The 19,919-nt window shown below is 39.4% G+C and overlaps 1 protein-coding gene across 4 annotated transcripts in view; it reads right to left on the bottom strand.

Annotated features, from left to right (window-relative positions):
- The window catches only part of AGK (acylglycerol kinase), an 80,212-nt gene that overhangs the window by 13,349 nt on the left and 46,944 nt on the right, over nt 1–19,919 (bottom strand). For all 4 annotated transcript variants that reach the window (XM_039234059.1, XM_039234063.1, XM_039234060.1 and 1 more), the window contains 3 exons: nt 14,797–14,866; nt 7,616–7,695; nt 1,407–1,464 (listed from right to left, as the gene is read on the bottom strand). In XM_039234059.1, the coding sequence (XP_039089990.1) occupies nt 1,407–1,464; nt 7,616–7,695; nt 14,797–14,866 (208 nt within the window). The remainder of the gene's footprint in view (nt 1–1,406; nt 1,465–7,615; nt 7,696–14,796; nt 14,867–19,919) is intronic.

Below are 19,919 nucleotides of genomic sequence, written 5' to 3'. Positions count from 1 at the left end.
ACTTGCCGAACCACTGATTTACTTGTCACTCCTGTTCCCTGCACGTGACTCCTTCTTGGGGGCAGGAAACCTGCCTTATTGGACTTTGTATTCCAAGCATTAGCAGGGCTTGCCACATTAGATATTTAATAACTGCTTGCTGGGTGCCTGGGTGGCTCAGTTGGTTAAGTGTCTGACTTTGGCTCATGATCTCGTGGTCCGTGAGTTTGAACCCCGCATCAGGCTCTGGTCTGACAGCTCAGAGCTGGAGCCTGCTTCAGGTTTCTGTGTCTCCCTCTCTCTCTGCCTCTCCCCTGCTCTCATACTGTCTCCCTCAAAAATAAACTAAAAAATAACTGTTTGCTAAAGAAATGGTGTAAACAGTTCACATTCTCCCTATTCTACAAGTTAAATAGGTAGTTACTCTATTCTTCCTAAATGCACCTACTACTCCACCACGGAAATTATTCCCGTAAGCAAGTGTAACAATGCATTTTACATTTTACAGTCTGCTTTCAGTGTAGGAAGGCATTGCCCTCCAAGTTCATTTTCATAATCATGTAAATTGGCTACCCCTAGTACTTTAGGGGCTTTATGTTTTTACATTTCTTTAACACAATGGGGATTTATTTAGAAGGTAAAGGGAGCTATGTTTTCCAAATGTTTTTCAATGGACATACATCACTTTTATAATTAGAAAAACACTTGATGCCCTGAATATTAACATTAGAACGAAGATTTTTACTATAAACTTCATCTGCCAATTTTCAGGTTGACCTGCCAAATTTTGTATTTACTGCTTTGATTTGCATAAAAGCTGAACACAATATATCGTCCACAGACAAAGATGACTTTTCTATTAGCATTTCCGTTAATATACATTGTTCAGCTTTTCTCTATGCCAACATTTTTCAGTGTATAGGCTATAGCAGCACTGCCCAATGGAACGTTCTCCAATGTTGGAGATATTCTTTATTTGTACTGTCCAAACAGTAACCACTACCTGTATTTCGCTGGCACTGTCTGAAACACTCTATTATACGCAAGCCTGTACAATCATACATTCAGATACAAATCTTCAATTCATTTCCAGAATCAAATATAGACACCCTTACAAATCACTGAGGAGATATAGGTCATTCTGTTCCAGGTTTGTCTGGCAAGAGTGAATGAATAAAATAGGCAAAAACAAATGGAATATCAAAGAGAAATTAAGTATGGGTTTGGTAATGAGCTGGTAGAGGAGGGGTGATGCTTAGCTAGCAGGAAGGCTTTCTGCATTTGTACCTAAGTAAATTACCTCATTTTAGCACTGGAGAAGGTCATATATAACTGTAGCAAGGAATTTTTCCAAATCCAAATACACACATCACAAACTAACAACAAAATAACACAGGGCAAATTTCTACACTGTAAATTGCACTTACCTTAAGAGTACTGAAGAAGTGAGCCGCTTTGGTTTTTAGGGGACCAAGATACCAGTACCTAAGATCAAGATAAAAATCTAATTAGAATATTCAGAGAACTATCAACATGTTAGAGGCCATTCATGAAGGACATACATTAGATGTATGTACTGGGCACACTATTCATAAACCCTCTAGGAAGAGGGGTGGACCAAGAATTACACTCTACTCAGAGCTCTGGAGGCTTAGGCATTGTGCTTTAGCAGAAAACAGTAGGACAGTTAAGTTTTTAATCTGCATTTCAATGCTGTGTCAAACTGTGTGTAATTAGTTCCACAGTGGATAGATCCTTGCAATTTAAAAGAAATACAGAATCAGCATCTCCCTGACTCAGTTCCCAGGTATCACTGTAACATACACTTTCAAGCCGAGAATGTGGTGCAGTCTACATTCAGAAGTGCAATGAGTGGAGGACAATGAAGCCACAACGAGATGCAGATGCCAGGGTGATCTGGTGTGTGACTCACAAGCTAAGTGACTGTATCCTGTATGCCATGTACACACACACACACACACACACACACACACACACACACACACTCTCTCTCTTTCTCTCTCTCACAAAGTCTGTAAATCAGCGTAACTTCACGTTACTCGTGTTACGCAGCTTTAAAATAGCGAGTGTTAAATCTGTGAATGAAGAGGGTCTACTTCATATTGCTAAATACATAAAAGCTAGCGTAGAGAGAGAAGACTATTGGGAATTAGAAAAGTGGCATAAAATTTATCTCTTAAAATTTATCTCCGGCCCCTACCAGCACAGCTGAAGTGCTCCCTATTTGATTCTGATCAATATGTATTTATTTAGCACTTACTATGTATATGAAGCAAACACAAGAAATACAGAGTATAAAATTCCTGCCTTTGAAGGCCTATAACTTGAGAAAATAAACCCAAAAAAGTAGCAGAAAACAATAAAGGACCATTTGTGTTTATATTGGTAATAAACCAATCACCATTTATTGGTAATGAGAGTCAAGAAGGGACAAGAAATCACTAAGGGCCAAAAACCATCAGAGCAGCCATGCCTATATAACGAGTGGCTCAAGGACAAAGTAAAGGTACGGGATTTAGAAAGAAGGTTTGGATTTAGGTACATGGAAGAGGGAAAGGAATCATTCTAGGCGAGAAGAGCAGCAAAGGTGCGGGAACCATGCAGAATAACAGCCACAGCAAAAAACATAGATCTGTAACTATGGAGTTAGGATTGATGACAGATTAAGTTAGACCTTGAATGACAGAATGAGGAGGTTAGGTGGAATGAGTGATGAATCCAGTGAGCGATGTGAAGCCATCCTAATTATCATTCAGGTTAATACTGTGATGCTACTAATTAAGGTCTTCATCATCTGGTTTTTTTTAAGCTTATGTAATTTGCTTCTTTTCCCAGCTGGCCAGAGAGGAAGGTGGTTTGTTTCTCAGTATCCACAGTTCCATTCATCTCTACCAATAGCAGAGCTTGACATTGCACTTGTAGCCTGATGGCCAGCTAGGAAACCGCATCTTGCAAGCCGACTGCTTCTCCCACAGCACACGGAGCGACTTGGTGGAGGGTCCTAGTCGAGGGGTTAGAAAAACACCACCAGTATTTTAAAAGTCATTGTTCCTAAACCCACCAGAATATGGGTAAGTGTGTGAGATATTCCTAAAGGGGCTGAGCTATGCTGGTGCTCAGCTGTCGATTAACACATTTCAGGAAGCCATTTGTTCTCATTAGACTCTTTTAGGGAAAACTAAGCAATTTCTCTTGATGGAGTTGCTGGTATTCGAGATCACAGATAAAACCTAAGGTGATTTGTGCAGTCAAGGGAATCATGGCAAACTTGCCAATAAAAACAATGTGAAAAGCTGAACTGCAGGGTGTAGTATGATACAACCCATCTCTCTTTGACATTCCACTCTCAGGAGCCTGATCAGCAGGAATAACGAAAGTGAGACAAGTATGAGCAATTTCTGTAAAGAAAGTGCAGCAGGAAAACCTATGAGGAGGAAGAGTTTTCTTGATAAAAGCTATGTGTGAGATTGATCACAACTCATTTAAACTGCACTGAACACATAAGCCTGATGTTAAGGAAAGGTAAAGAAAAGGCACCACCCACCAGATAGGGACTGAACCTCATGCAGGGTCTCCTTAGTCCCACCTCAGGAAGCTTCTGCCTTCACCACCCTCCACTTCGAACAGAACATGGTGCACCCTCTTTCATTCGGCACAGTGAACCCTCCAAAACTAAGTCCATTTCCATGGAAGCCAGCAACAGCCTCTCATCCCCAGGTCCACGGGTCTGTTTCTTCCAGCAAAAAACACTGCCAGGCGTCCCCCTTGCTTCCTTCTGAGACAGGCAGCCTGTGGTCTCTCAATCCGCTAGGCTTGAGTTACACAGTAGATAGGTTTACAAGTATTTATAAGAAACACATAATCAGCCTCTCCCTGACTCTCTCAATTCCCAAGTATCACTGTAATGTAGCTAGGCTTTCAAAAAGAACACCTTTCAAGAAGTTGCTCCACCCGAGGTCAAAGAGGTTCTTCTCTGGGATGTTGATGGTATCCTGTATCACGTTTAGGTCTTTCATCCATTTTGCATTTATTTTTGTGTATGATGTAAGAAAGTGGTCCAGTTTTCCCAGCACCGTTTGTTGAAGAGACCATCTATTTTCAGTCGGCCATACATATATGAGACCATTTCTGGGTTTTCTATTCTGTTCCATTGATCTATGTGTCCGTTTTTGTGCCAGTACCATACTGCCATGATGACTACAGCTTTGTAATACAGCTTGAAATCTGGAATCGTAATGCCTCCAGTTTCTTTTTCAGGACTGCTTTGGCTATTCAGGGTCTTTTGTGGTTCCATACAAATCTTATGATTGTTCTAGCTCTACACAAAAATGCTGGCGGTATTTTGACCGGGTTTGCATTAAATGTGTAGATTGCTTTGGGTAGTATAGATATTTTAACAATGCTTGTTCTTCCAATCCATGAGCATGGAATGCTTTTCCATTACTTCGTGTCCTCCTCAATTTCTTTCATAAGTGTTCTGTAGTTTTCAGAGTACAGATCTTTTACCTCTCTAGTTAGGTTCATTCCTAGGTATCTTACTGGTTTTGCTGCAATTGCAAATAGGATCAATTTCTTGATTTCTTTTTCTACCACTTTGTTATTGGTGTATAGAAATGCAACATATTTTTGCACATCAATTTTATATCCTGAGATTTTGTTGAACTCCTGTATTAGTTCTAGCAATCTTTTGGTGGAGTCTTTTGGGTTTTCTACATCAACTTATCATGTCACCTGCAAATAGTGAAAGTCTGACTTCTTGCTTGCCAATTTGGATGCCTTTCATTTCTTTTTGTTATCTGACTGCTGAGGCTAAGGCTTCCAGTACTATGTTAAATAGTAATGGTGAGAGTGGACATCCTTGTCCTGTTCCTGACTGTAGGGGAAAGGCTCTTAGTGTTACCCCATTGAGGATGACATTAGCTGTGGGTCTTTCATATGGGCCTTTATGATGTTGAGGTATGTTCCATCTATCCCCACTTTGTTGAGGGTTTTTAATCAGGAATGGATGCTATATTTGGTCAAATGCTTTTTCTGCATCTATTGACAGGATCACATGGTTCTTATCCTTTCTTTTATTAATGTGGTGTATCACATGGATTTGCAAATATTGAACCAGCCCTGTAGGCCAGGAATAAATCCCACTTGATCATGGGTGAATAATTCTTTTAATGTACTATTTAAATTCAACTTGCTAATACCTGGTTGAGAATATTTGCATCCATGTTAGGGATACTGGCCTATAACCCTCCTTTTTAGGGGTCTTTGTCTAGTTTTGGAATCAAGGTAATGCAGGCTTCACAGAGTAAGTTTGGAAGCCCTCCTTCCATTTCTATTTTTTGGAACAGTTTGAGAAGAATAGGTATTAACTCTTCTTTAAAAGTCTGGTAGAGGGGCACCTGGGTGACTCAGTCAGTTGACTTCAGCTCAGGTCAGGATCTCGCAGTTCATGAGTTCAAGCCCCACATCGGGCTCTGTGCTGAGAGCTCAGAGCCTAGAGCCAGCTCTGGATTCTGTGTCTTCTTCTCTCTCTCTGCCCTTCCCCTGCTTGCTTTCTCGCTCTCTCAAAAATAAATAAAACATTAAAAAGAAATGTCTGGTAGAATTCCCCTGGGAAGCCATCTGGCCCAGGACTCTTGTTTCTTGGGAGAATTTTGATTACTGATTCAATTTCTTTGCTGGTTATGGGTCTATTCAAATTTTTTATTTCTTCCTGTTTCAGTTTTGGTAGTTTGTGAGTTTCTGGGAATTTGGCTATTTCTTCCAGATTGCCCAGTTTGTTGGCATATAATTTCTCATAGTATCCTCTTTATCATTGTTTGTATTTCTGCGGTGTCGGTTGTAATCTCTCCTCTTTCACTTGTGATTTTATCTGTTTGGGTCCTGTCTCTCTTCTTTTTGGTAAGTTTGGTTTTGTTTACTTTTTCAAAGAACCAGCTCTTACGTTTCACTGGTGTCTTCTACTGTTGGTTTTTGGTGTTGTTGTTTCTATATTATTTATTTCTGCTCTAATCTTTATTATTTCCCCTCTTCTGCGGGCTTTATGCTTTATTTGTTGCTCGTTTTCTAGCTCCTATAGGTGTAAGATTCTTCTTACTAGAAACATCACTGAAGGCAAGGGAAACAAACGCAAACAAGATCTATTGGGACTTCATCGAGGTAAAAAGCTTCTGCACAGCAAAGGAAAGGATCAAGAAAACTAAAAGGCAACTGATGGAACGGGATAAGATAATTGACATATATCATAAAACAACGCATCAGATAAAGGGTTAGTATCCAAAATCTATAAAGAACTTATCAAACTCAACACCCCAAAACAAACAAACAACAAATAACCCAGTGAAGAAATGAGCAGAAGACATGAATAGTCACTTTCCAAAGAAGACATCCGGATGGCTTACAGACACATGAAAAGATGCTCAACATCACTCATCATCAGGGAAATACAAATCAAAACCACAATGAGGTACCTGTCAGAATGGCTAAAATTAACAAACCCAGGAAACAGGTGTTGGGGAGGATGTGGAGAAAGGGGATCCCTCTTGCACTGCTGGTGGGAATGCAAACTGGTGCAGCCATTCTGGAAAGCAGTATGGAGGCTCCTCTAGAAACTAAACATAGAACTATTCCTATGATCCAGCAAATGCATTATTAAGTATTTACCCAAAGGATACAAAAATGCTGATTCAAAGGGGCACATACACCCCAATGTTTATAGCAACATTATCAACAATAGCCAAACTATGGAAAAAGCCCAAATGTCCATTGACTGATGAATGCATAAAGAAGATGTGGTATACATATACAATGGAATATTACTTGGCGATCAAAAAGAACGAAATCTTGCCATTTGCAACGACATGAATGGAGCTAGAGTGTATTAGGCTAAGCAAAATAAGTCAAAGACACATACCATATGATTTCATTCATATGTGAAATTTAAGAAACAAAACAGATGAACATATGGGAAGGGGGGTGCAAAAAGAGAATAGAGGGAAATAAACCAGAAGAGACTCTTAAGGATAGAGAACAAACGGAGGGTTGCTGGAGGGAGGTGGGTGGGGGATGGGCTAGATGGGTGATGGGTACTAAGGAGGGCACCTGTTGGGATGAGCACTGGGTGTTGCAGGTAAGTGATGAATCAATGAACTGTACTTCTGAAACCAATATTGCACAGTATGTTAACTACCTAGAATTTAAATTTTTTTAAAAAGAGGAGAAACGAAACAAAACAAAAGCACCTCTCAGGCAGTCTTCAGACCAGGGATGTAAAAGCTCCGGAGGGCCGGGGCTCCAGCCTGCCTTTCCCTGGGTGCCCCGCTGAGCCGGCTGTGGATGACAGGCAGCTTCCATCCAGCATGAGCTTAGCCTGCCCTCAAATATGACCTCTAGGGACAGAGATGCGTCTCCTCCACTTTACTACCAAACTAGGGTAGGGTAGACTGAACCGTCCCTAACCTCTCTGTGTGGAAGCTATAAACCTCAACCTGTATTATTCATACATAATTCAACCCGTAGGCCCACCACATTCATTCCTAGAAGATCACTGGAGATCAAAACGTCAAAGGAGCAAAAGATTTCTTAAAAATCATCCCACAGCAGTCCCATAATCCTTTACTTGCTAACTTTGACGCCAGCATCTCTGAAGGATCCCCATCGAAGGCCAGTCATTGCAAACACGGGCTGTTCCTTTTCACCCTGGAAGTTAAATACATTCATTTTAAATTAATGATTACAGCTAACTTGGAACCTCTATAGGTAAATACCCAGCAAACACTCATGGCCTACTTTTCATCAAACCAAATTCTAAAAAGGGTGTTAAAAACCTCAGAAATTAACTGAGTGCTCAGTAAAAGGACGTGAATAAACTATATTGTAAAATGAAATTAATTTTTATATATTAGGTATGAACCTGCTGGCAAGGAAACATATCATACTTCAGACTGCAAAAGAAGTACCCAATTATGCTGGCTTTTTGACCAATCAGAAGTCAGGTCAGCCAGAACCTCTTCTCTCTCACAGACTTCCCTCTCAGAGTCCAAGGCAAAAATCATTTCAGCCTGCATTCTCTTTAGTGGTCCAAGTGTTCTCAGGTAAGATCACAATGCTTGTACTCTAGAAAGTTTCACCTGAGCATCTAACGACACAGCCAGATAGTTGTCGTAACAAGTCAGGATAAAAAGTGATTTGGGATTGGGGCACCTGGGTGGCTCTGTCGATTAAGTGTCTGACTTTGGCTCAGGTCATAATCTCACGGTTCCTGGGTTCATCCCCACTGTCTGTATGTGCTGACAGCTCAGAGCCCGGAGCCTGCTTCATTCAGATTCTGTGTCTCCCTTGCTCTCTGCCCCTCCCCCACTCATGCTCCGTCTCTGTCTCTCAAAAATAAATTAAAAGAAAAAAAAGTGATTCAGATTTAGCCCAATGCCTTATGGCAAAATACTACAATTACAATTAGTGAGTTACTAATAAATCTGCAAGTTAAGCATTATATAGAAAACATAACAATAGTCATTATCTTAAAGGGTTTATACTTTATAATGGACCATCCCTAGAGTATAAAAATATATACATATTTATATATATATAATATCTCTCTGTATCTAGTTATATAGCTATAGACTGCTATAAAATCAGGATCCTAAAAGGGACTTATCCAACAGCTTAGAATCACAGCTAAAGCCCAGGAGTGTGTCCACATTCTAAACAGAGCTGTCACAGGCTAGACCTAACTCCATAGAATTTGCTAACTGGGGGTAAAGCCTGCTCGATTTCCACCAGGCCATCAGCACAACCAGTGGAACCAAAGGTTAGGAGCTGGAGGAGAATCTTGGACACCATAAACTGCTGGTCTAGATCATATATTTCGTGAAATCTTCTCCTCGGGAGGGCGTGCTTCCCCCTCAATCCCACGATACCAAAACCCAGGGAGGGATTTCCAGGAGAATCACACACTCATAGAGGCAGCTGTAGATGAAGATACTAGCCTCCCATCCATGGCTGTGTATCCGTTCCTGCAGTAGATCGGATTTTCTGCCCTCTGTACCAGTTAAACAAGAAAAAGGGAACTAGAGAGAAATGGTGGAGCAGAGGTCAAGGTGAGGCACCTCGGCCTGGCACAGGTAGGGTATGCTTGTCCCGTGGGTGCCCAGTGGATATTGTGGAAAACAGCAGGGCTTTGAGCCACCCTGATGATGAAAAGCTAATCATTTTTTTTCATTGAGTTATCAATAAACAGTATCATACATTAGGGACTAGCAATAAAAATACCTGCCCTGCACGGAGAGGGGCACTTGTTGGGATGAGCACTAGGTGTTGAATGTAAGTGATGAATCATGGGAATCTACCCCTCAAACCAGGAGCACACTGTATACACTGTATGTTAGCCAGCCTGACAATAAATTATATTAAAAAAAAAAAATACCTGCCCTCAAAGAGGTCAAGGTGCAGCAGGAGTAGACAGACACAGACAACCACAATACAATGCAGTAGGTTCCAATGACCGAGAAATGCACGGAGTACTATGAAAACACAGCAGGTGTGACTGGATGTGGTGTGGGGGGAGCAAAGGAGACACATGGTCAGGGAAACAAGCATATAAATTTTAAAACTAAATATAAATTAAATTTTAAAGAATAAGATGTCTAGACTGAGGGAGGTTGGAGAGAAGCACGGAGAGAAGGAAAAGGGAGAAGAAAGGTCTAACCTAAGGGAGAGAAGCAACACTGCGGGAGTCTGCAGGCGAGTATTTCCCTCAACTGTTTCATAAGGGGTATGTAAGTGTCACAACTAATAATGACGAGTGTAGAAGATTCCACGATGGAAGAAATGGAGAAATACCAAAATTCCTTGGCTTGAAATAAGTTAGGCTTACTACAATTCTTCATGAGGTCTTTAATACGTTAACGTACATTATAAACTTCCAGAAGGAGAAATACGTATAGTCTTCCTGAATTGTTAACTGTGCAACCTTTCCCTGGGAGGAACTTTGCATAACTAATACTCCTCAGGAAAGGCTGACCTGAAGCACATAGTCTAACACGACGTCCTGGTTTCAGTACTCAAGGCTTCCCAACTGGAGCTCTAAGAATGTTTTCTCTTTCTTCATTGAGGAGGATTTTAGGACTATTCTGTGAAGATTAACTGAAAAGCCTTATAACTTTGGGGTCTTATGTCCTCGCAAGGAATGGAAATGACTCCGGACAACAGGAAATAAGATGGAAAGATCTAGAGAAGCCCAGCTAACAGCCAGATGGACATAGAGCCCTCAGGATTCAGGAGAGGCTTGAGGGTTGGTAACAAAGAGATAGCTCCCTGTTGTGCACAAGAAAAATAAGCAGAGCTAGATGGAGTAGAAGCTAATAGACGAAATACCACTGGATGTTAACCCGATGAAGGTCTGTGTAATAGAGTATCAGATGGAAAGGTCAGTAAAGAAAGACAAAGAAAGACGGGTGCACAACCAGATCTTAACAGCAAAGGAGATATGTACTCCCGTCATAGGCCCTCTGGAAAGAGAAAATGGCCTAATGGTTTGCTAACAAAAAATAACTCAGAAAGCTGGCTGGAACAGTGAAAATAAAAGCTGAAGGAACAGTGAAAAGAAAACAATTCTGGTCAACTAGGAATTTTAGGAATTCTAGATGAAGAGAAAGAAAACAGAAGGAATTCTGAAGTTCTGAAGCAGCTCTAAGTATCGTCTTGAGAGAATGATCAGTGAGGATTTAAAAAAAAAAAAAAAAAAAGGAAACCAGGAATGACAGGGGAAAGGGAGAGATTCTAACTCTGACCAGCAACCCTATTCTCCTGTTTGGATTCTGGGTTGGTAAGATTCTAGGAGTCCAACTAAAGTAGCAAAAAGAAAGAACTAGAAAGGCTTCCATAAGTCTTTAAAGCCTTTGAAGTACTAGGGTTTGGAGATGTCTATATGGGAAAATGCCATTCAGAAATCACAGGATGGTGCCAAGAGTGATACAACTTGGACAAAGCAGTCAAGTCAAAAAGCAATCAACCAAAAGACAGAAAATCTACATTCTGCTTCTATCTAGCGTGACTAGTCAGATGACCAGCTGACCTTTTTTTTCACTCTAATGAAGATACTAATATACATCTTGTCTTCTTATACTGGAGGTCCAAAGGAGATGTGAGCACACAGTGGACACTGTAAAAAGCTAAACATATTATTATAGCTTCCAAGAACTATTTCTTTATCTTTGGAGACTCTTCAGTTATACAGGCTTACTTACGTTCGGGTTTGTTTGTTTGTTTTTAAAAAAGAGGGATCCGGTATCGGGGTTTATCTATCATGCTGCCCCCTCCCCCCATATTCTGAAAGCAATTTCTAGGAATGAGGAAGAAAGAGAAGACAAATTCAGCTCTAGCTGAGTGCCTAAGAAACCATAGTGGAGGCTGCTGTACTATGTTTTCTAGGAATTAATTTTAAAAGTTTGCTGCTTCCTGGGCTGCATCATCAATACACAAAGCTTGTGGGCAAACGTGATGCAGGTTTCAACAATTCACAAAATCAGTACATTTGGGAGAAAAGGAAAAAAGCGAAGACAAGACTTTTAAGTACAAGCACATTCAACAATTGCCAATTACATCCTGATCACTCTGGAATGTATTCGTTCTCACACATTTATAAGCAGAGGTAAATCACCTAGTTATTATGAGATATAGCCTGACATACCTCCTTCGGTAATAACATTTGAAGATAGTATCTCCATAGATGCCAACCTGTGGTGCATTCCTAGGCTAGACTTTCTTTCACCCAGCCCTTGCATTCTGTGAGAATGACTTGGATTTATTATCACTAAAGAATAAAATACAACTTAAATCACTTTTACCGTGATCAGTGACGTCATGGTGGGGAGTCCAGATATCACTGCAGAAGAACAAGGAAAAGGAAAGGAAAACAGGCTGCTAGTGCATGGGTTCGCCAGTCATAAATACGCATATGGCCAATGCTATATAACTAACAGCAATATTTTAAGACTGAAGCTTGGAATTGTGACATAGTGTGGAACATTCTTTCATAGATATCAGGAAACTTGAGTGAATATAAAATGTTCAGGGCCTCTGAAGGACAACCTGAATGTAGCCGGTGCATTTTAAGACCAAATCTCAGTAAAAGACACAGGGCTCACTGTTCATAGAATTGTTTGGCTTTACGGCTTAGCCTTCTCAGGAATCTGTGGGGAAGGAGGTGAGAAGATTAGATGAAGCAGGAATGGTTACTTTACCAGTACTGAGTAAGAATATCTTTTGCTCTGGGAATTAAATTCTTTTCTTTTTAAATGTTTATTTTTGAGAGAGTGCAAATGTTGAGGAGGGGCAGAGAGAGGGCGACAGAGGATCTGAAGTGGGCTCTGTACTGACAGCATACAGCCCGACATGGGGCTTGAACCCACTAACTGTGAGATCATGACCTGAGCCGAAGTCGGATGCTAAACCTACTTAACCAACCAGGTGCTTGGTAATTAAATTCTTCTTAAAGAGAGGATACCAATCAGGAATCAGGAATGGCTACTGGGTCTTCTTCCCTCCAAAATTTTTCTTTAGGGAAAATGTCAAACCAAGAAATCCTTTAATGTACAATGAACACTATTTACATCTTTCACCTACATTCACAAGGCAAAACATTGTCGCCTATTAGCTTTATCTGTCTACATATTTTGTAGTTTTGTCAAATCATTTTCAAATGCACTGAAGACTTCATGACCCTCACCCCTCAATATTTCAGCACGCATCTCCTAAGAACAAAGACAAACATAACGCTACTGTCACCCTTAAGAAATCTAACATTGACATAGAATATCTAATATACAGTCTCTATTAAATAGCTCTGAAAGTTCCAGTATCTTTTATGGTCTTAGTTTTCATTCTCCTAATCCAGGATTTTGTACTAGATTTAATTCTATTACTTTAGTTTCCTTAATCTTGAATAGACCATCTTCTTTTGGATTTCATGACATTGACATTTTTGAAGAGGCCAGACCAACTGTTGCTTTTAGAAGGTCCCACAGTTTGGGTTTGATGGACTTTTTTTCTCATTATTGTTTTCAGTTAGATTCAGATAACTTAACGTTTGGGGCAAGAAACTATATAGGTGATAATTTGTCCTTCTCGATAGATCATGTCAGGAGGCAGAGAATGTCCATCTGCCCCATAACGGATGATGCTGGGTTTGATCACTAGGTATTGTATATGCTAGATCTCTCTACTATAAAAGATATACTTTTCCCTCTGTAATCATTAAGTAACCTGTGATGCTTTAAGACTGTGTTGATATATACCCCCCAACAACCCTTTTATCCAGTGGTGTTAGCATCTACTAATGATCTCTACCTAAATTATTTCACTAGTGATTGCAAAATAATAACGACCCTCTCTTCTACATTTACAAGCTAGAAATTCTCTAACACTAAACTGTAGGCTCACAGATCCTTCATTTTTACTTATTGCATTATAATCCATTAGCATTATTATTCTTTCTGATGTTCAACCTGTCCCAGAATTGGCCAGGAGGATACCATCAGACTAGCATCTTATGCCTTTTCACGTTGTCTCCATCAGTTTTTGAGTAACTCTTTGCTTGTTCTGGTCTTGCCTCTGGAAGCCACCCCCTCACAGAGCCATGGTGACATTTACTATGGAACTATCTAGAGACCAAAATATGAATGCCAGGTACACTCCTCGTTGTTCAGGATCACGGCTTCAAAGCCCATTGAGTGCGCAACGCCAGCAGAAGGTTGTTTTGGATTTTTTAAACAATTCACAAGTTCATCTACAAATCAATAAAATGTTAGACAACCCAATAGAAAAATGGGAAGTCCTGCTCCCACTGAGGATATAGGAAGCTATAGACCACACTGTCCCCACCCTAAAAAAGCCAGATGACCTACAAAATCCTAATTTTTCTTGAGCTCATGAGAGAGTGTGCAGAGGCTGCAAGCAACCAAGTAGCCTGAATTCCAAAGGACGGATGCAACACGAAAAAGCTTTCGCCTTTAGCAAAGCATGAAGAAAGAGATGGCTACCATGCAAACAGGTTAAGATGAAAGCAGTCACTGTCCTAAATGCTTCATATTATTAGCTCTTCTAATATCCCAAACAACCATAGGAGACAGAGAAATTATATGGTCCACAGGTAATCAATGGAGGAAGTCAAAATAGTAACACAACTCTATTGAGAGGAAATATAGAGAATTCTTACAGGTAACAGAGAGGTCAGGAGATAGAGTCTAAAATCGAGAAGTCAAAAGGTAGTATGATATACTGAACACTAATGATCAACTGTACACCTAAAAAAAGTTAGGTCGGTAACTTTTGTTTTGTGGGGTTTTTTTTGTTTGTTTGTTTGTTTTTAACGTTTATTTATTTTGGAAAGACAGAGAGAGGCAGAGCGCAAGCAGGGGAGGGGCAGAGAGAGAGGGAGACACAGAATCGGAAGCAGGCTCCAGGCTCTGAGCTTCCGGCACAGAGCCCAATGCAGGGCTCGAACCCACGAACTGCAAGACCAAGACCCAAGCCAAAGTCGGATACTTAACCAACTGAGCCACTCAGGCGCCCCTGTTTTGTGGGTTTTTTACCACAATTTAAAAAAGTAGTGTCATGAGCATGTTAACTAGTGATAACAACAAGAACAAACAGGAAAGTTATTTTTCTCTGGCAGTTACGTTTGGGACAGAAAACTATATTGTTTTTGTTGTAACCTCATTTGAACTGCTACAGCTTATTAGCTTAACATGTATGTGTGCACTACTTTGTAAAACTCTCGGGGAAAAAAAAAGACTTTACCTTGATCTGCAAGACATCAAGTGGAATGGTCTCTCCTTTCACAATGGCAAGTGTAGCATCTGTAATATGTCTAAAAGACAAAGGAAGGAAATGATCACATGTGGAAAACAAGCAGCACGTCCCCCACCACACATGTACATGTACACACACACACACACACACACACACTCCTGTCCAGAGTACTAACAGGTCGGGGGAAAAGACAAATTCCTTCAAAATATTGCAGGATAGCAGAACAAATGAATATAAAAGAATTACTGATACAAACATAGTGAAAAGCTCTGATACAGCCTCAAAAGAAAAGGCTTCGGCAAAGAGAAGCTTATACAAGGCACCAATCATTTGTTTATTTCACATTTATTGACTCTCTACCATGTGTCTGACTTTTATCACTGGAAAATATGATACTTAATATTAACAGCATCTTTCATTCTAAGAAACTCAAGCTCTTGAAAAAAAAAAAAAAAACATTATTTCCTTTTACTCTATTAACCCAAAGGCTAACTAAAGGACAGGATTTGGAGTTATCTGAGCAAAATATAATCCAGAACCCAAGACCTATTCCTCTGACTTTCCAGGATTACAAGGATGTAATTTTAATTGCTGATTCTTTTGTTGAAGGACACAACATTGTCCCTATCTACATTCTGATTGTCAGCTGAAAAGTCTATAGGTAAAAAAGGCCTGTACTATCAGCAACCATTCAGGGCAGGTGAAACTATGCCAGGCTTCGAAGCAGCTCTAGGTTCATATTCTAATTAGATCCCAGGTCAGACACACATTAATATACAAAAGACAGTCAGCAAAAGAAATACTAAATCAACAGGTGGCCACACAAGAAGATATTTGGTCTTGCAGCAGAAAGAACAAGGAAATTCACATTAAATACTTTCCTAGTCCAGCCAGTCCAGCCCTCCGGGCACTCACTCACTCTCTCTCTGTATCACTCACTAGTCTCACCCTTCAGATCTTGGCTGAAATGTCACCATTTACCCTAACCAGCCTATAGGCCCTTCCCTATCATTCTCTATCACTGACCCGTGTTCATTTTCTTTCACAATAGATCACAATTTATAATACATATTTTTTATTTACATCTTTATCATCTCCCTCCTCCTGGAAACTGAAAGTTCCACAGGGTTAGTGATAATTTACATCTATTACTACCAATATTAAACCTAACACGTAGCATAGAGCATGATATATAATAGGCAATCAATATTAGATGAATGATTTTATTCTATAAAATTCCAAGCATATAAAAAAAAAGTACAAAGAAGAGTATCATGAATCCCAATGTATTCCTTGTCTGGCCTCAACAATTATCAATGCACAGCCAATCCTGTTTCCTTGTATACCCACTTCTCCCCATCTGTATCAGAGCAAACCCCAGATATCTTAACACTTTATCCACACATATTTCTTTATGTATCTCTAAAAGATAAAAAGATTCTTTTTAAAAAAACAAAAAATGCTATTATATCTAAAACACTTAAATAATGCCCTTATATTGACATACATATAGTCAATGTCAAAATTCCCCCAATTAACTCAGATTCTCTTCAGTTTCTTTCTTTAAATCTGGATCTAATAAATAAGACCTATACATTGCAATTGGCTTAATAAGTCTTTTCTCATCGATGGCCTCCCTCTCCTTTTCCCCATTTGTTATAGAAATGGGTTGTCTTATTGTGTTGCTAAAGATCTGGATTTTACTGATTGCATTCCCATGATACTAACTAATGTGTCCCCATTCCTTGCATTTCCTAAAAATCTCTCATTGAGCTCGGAGTTTTTGGCAAAAATACTCCCAAGGTAGTGGTATATACTTCTATCAGTAAGTACATGAAATCTGTTTGCCTCTTTTTTGTGTGATATTAGCAACTATTGATAATCAATAGCTAGATTAGTTAACAGAGAGTAGCAAAATGGTGACCTTTTAATTCTATTATTCCTTCTAATTTATGATCTGGTCCACAAAGAGAAACTTTCCCTCATCAACAATTTGGGTACCATAAAATAGAGGCCATGAGAAAAATCAATAATTTTTTTTTAACTTTACCAATTTTCAAAATAAGTTGATATCCTTAGTATCCTCTAAAAAGGACCAGTAAGTTTTTCATTTTTATTTCCTAGTATCATTATGAACTCAAATAGCTTTAAATATATCTCATATGTTTCAATACATTATAGTTATTAACCTTACTAATACTCAAATTGTCCCAAACGAATGAACTGCAAGGGTGGAGTACAAAGGTCAGTAGATAATCAGAATGAACGATGAGAAAGAGTTGCTAAGGAAGGTCCGGGTCAATGTCAACCATACTGAGAAGCGACTAACAGCTCCTCCCAAGTATTTATTCACACAAGTAGAATTATCGAAGTTTAAAAGAATTAGTTTGATATTTTAACTTCTTTTTTGAAGTTAGATTTACTGAGATAATTTATAGGTTGCAAACTTCACCCTTTTAGGTATACTGTTCTACAAATTTTGACAGATGCCTTCAGTCATATGATCATCACCATTACTGAGATCTAGAACATTTACAGCATCTTAGAAAGTTCCTTCATGGCCCTTTGTGGCCAACCCACTCACCCCACCATCTGCTCCTGGCAACTACTGGCTTCTTTCTGTTTTCCAGAATGTCCTATAAATTGAAATAAGAGGTGTGAAGACTTTTCACCAGCTTTTAAAAACTCCTAGGATGAGTAGGAGACTCATGCTGCTGGATGGACTTAAAGACGGTTTCTTTTTATTGCAGAGTTGCATTCCATTGTATGGAAAGTACACAGATTATCCATTCACCAATTGATGGACACTGGCACCATTCCCAGTTTTGGGCAGTTACAAATGAAGTGACTATAAACATCCCCCTATAGGTTTTTGTATTGACAGATGTCTTCATTTCTTTTGGGTAAACACCTATCATTACGGCTCACAGGTTTAATATTATAAGCAAATGCCAAACTGTTTTCCATAGTGGCTACACCACTTTGCATTTCCAGCAGCAACGTGAGAGTTTCAGTTACCTCTTGTATGTAGCAGCACTTGATGAGGTCAGGTTTCTATGTGGCTTGTTTAAGCCATTCTAACCGATGCGTCTCACAGTGGATTTAACTTGCACTTTCCTAATGATGAATGCCATCTATGTCTTGGTGAAGTGCCTGTTCAAATGTTTTGCCCCTCTTTCTATAAGGGAATCTGTTTTCTTATTACTGAATTGTGAGAATTATTTGTATACTCTGGATATTTGTCCTTTGCCAGTTAGGTGTCTTGCAAAATTTTTCCCCCCAATCTATGGCTTGATTTTTCATTTACTTAACAATGCTTTTCAAAGGATCGAGGTTTTAAATTTTACTGAAGCCCAATTTATCCCTTTTTTTTTTTGGTTTCTACTTTTTGCGTCCTATCTAAGAAATCATTGCCTAACCAAGGTCACCAAGATTTTCCTCTAGAAATGTTACAGTTTTAGACTTTACATATATAATCAATGATCATGTTAATTTTTACATATGAGGCATGGGTTATGCTTCATCTTTTGCATGTGGTTAGCTCACTGTTTCAGCACTAACTGTTGAGTTAGTCTTGGACTCTTAGAACGTTAGTCTTGGAATTAGATAGGGTAAGTCCTCAAACTTGGTAATTCCTTTTCAAAGTTATTCTGGGTGTTCTAGTTCCTTGTTTTTCCATATAAATTTTAGGATCTACAAGTCAATTTCTATTAAAAAAAATCTTCTGAATAGAGATCAATTTGGAAAACAAACATCTAAATAGCGAGTCTTGATGTCCATGAACACATGTCTCTCCATTTATTTATGTCTTCCTGATTTCTCTTTAAGGTTTTGCAGTTTTCAGCATATACATCTTACACATATTTTGTTGGATTTATCCCTAAGTGTTTCATGTTTTTTGTAAAGGCTTAGCAATGTTAGTATTCTATTACCTTTTGTTGTATTTTAGAAAAATATAGTAATTTATAAAGTAAAAGATTTAATGTGTCTAGCATTTAAGTACAACTATAAAAAAGGAGACATTTAGAAATTACTATAATCTCCATTCAAAAAAGTGTAGTTTCTCTCCTAATACAGCTCCTTCTAATCTCTTCTGCTCTGTACAGTACTGGCAGGAAAATGCACCTTTCCATAGTAAAATGTTCTTTCCTTTGAAAATAAAAGTTTTTCCTGGGGTGCCTGGGTGGCTCAATCAGTTGAGTGGCCAACTTCGGCTCAAGTCATGATCTTGTGGTTTGAGAGTTCAGGCCCCATTGCAGCCTCTGTGCTGACAGCTCAGAGTCTGGACCCTGCTTCAGATTCTGTGTTTCCCTCTCTCCATATTCGTCCCCAGCTCTCTCTCTCTCTCTCGTGCACTCTCTCTCTCAAAAATAAACAAACACTAAAAAAATTTTCTTTTAGGGGCACCTGAGCGGCTCAGTCGGTTGAGCGTCTGACTTCAGCTCAGCTCATGATCTTGCGGTTCATGGGTTCGAGCCCCGCATCAGGCTCTGTGCTGACAGCTAGCTCAACGCCTGGAACCTGTTTCAGATTCTGTGTCTCCCTCTCTCTCTGACCCTCCCTTGTTCACACTGTCTCTATTTCTCTCTCAAAAATAAAAAATGTTTTTAAAAAGTTGCAGCTGAAAAATCCTTTTTTTTTTTTTTTTTTTTTTTTTAAGTAGGCTCAACACTCAGCACCGAGCCCAGTGCAGGGCTTGAACTCATGACCATGAGATCAAGACTTGAGCTGAGATTGAGTCAGATGTTTAACCAACTGACCACCCAGGTGCCACATGAAAAAGCCTTTTATTTTTAATTTTTTTTCCAAAATTACGTGGCAGAGAACAGCTAAAATACAACCCAGATTTATCATTCTCTGGCAGTAAGTGAAAGTTCTAAATAAAGCAGCACTGTAGCATGGAACAGCTATTTTTTAGGATTATTTACCTACAATATTCGAAAGGCAAGACTCCTTTTCCTCCTGTAGTAAAACCGTGGTACAACACATCTTGACGGCAATCCAAAAAGCAAAGCCTTGTTCTCTTAAATGGCCTTAGGCATCTGTCATGTTGAGAGGTCTACGAAATCCTGAACCCAGGGCAGATTTACTTAATTACCTAAGAGCCCTTG

This window comes from Hyaena hyaena, unplaced genomic scaffold, assembly GCF_003009895.1.
Source record: "Hyaena hyaena isolate Hyena2069 unplaced genomic scaffold, ASM300989v1 scaffold_82, whole genome shotgun sequence".
In the NCBI taxonomy this organism is placed as follows: domain Eukaryota; kingdom Metazoa; phylum Chordata; class Mammalia; order Carnivora; family Hyaenidae; genus Hyaena; species Hyaena hyaena.
This window is presented reverse-complemented; position numbering and strand designations above follow the sequence as displayed.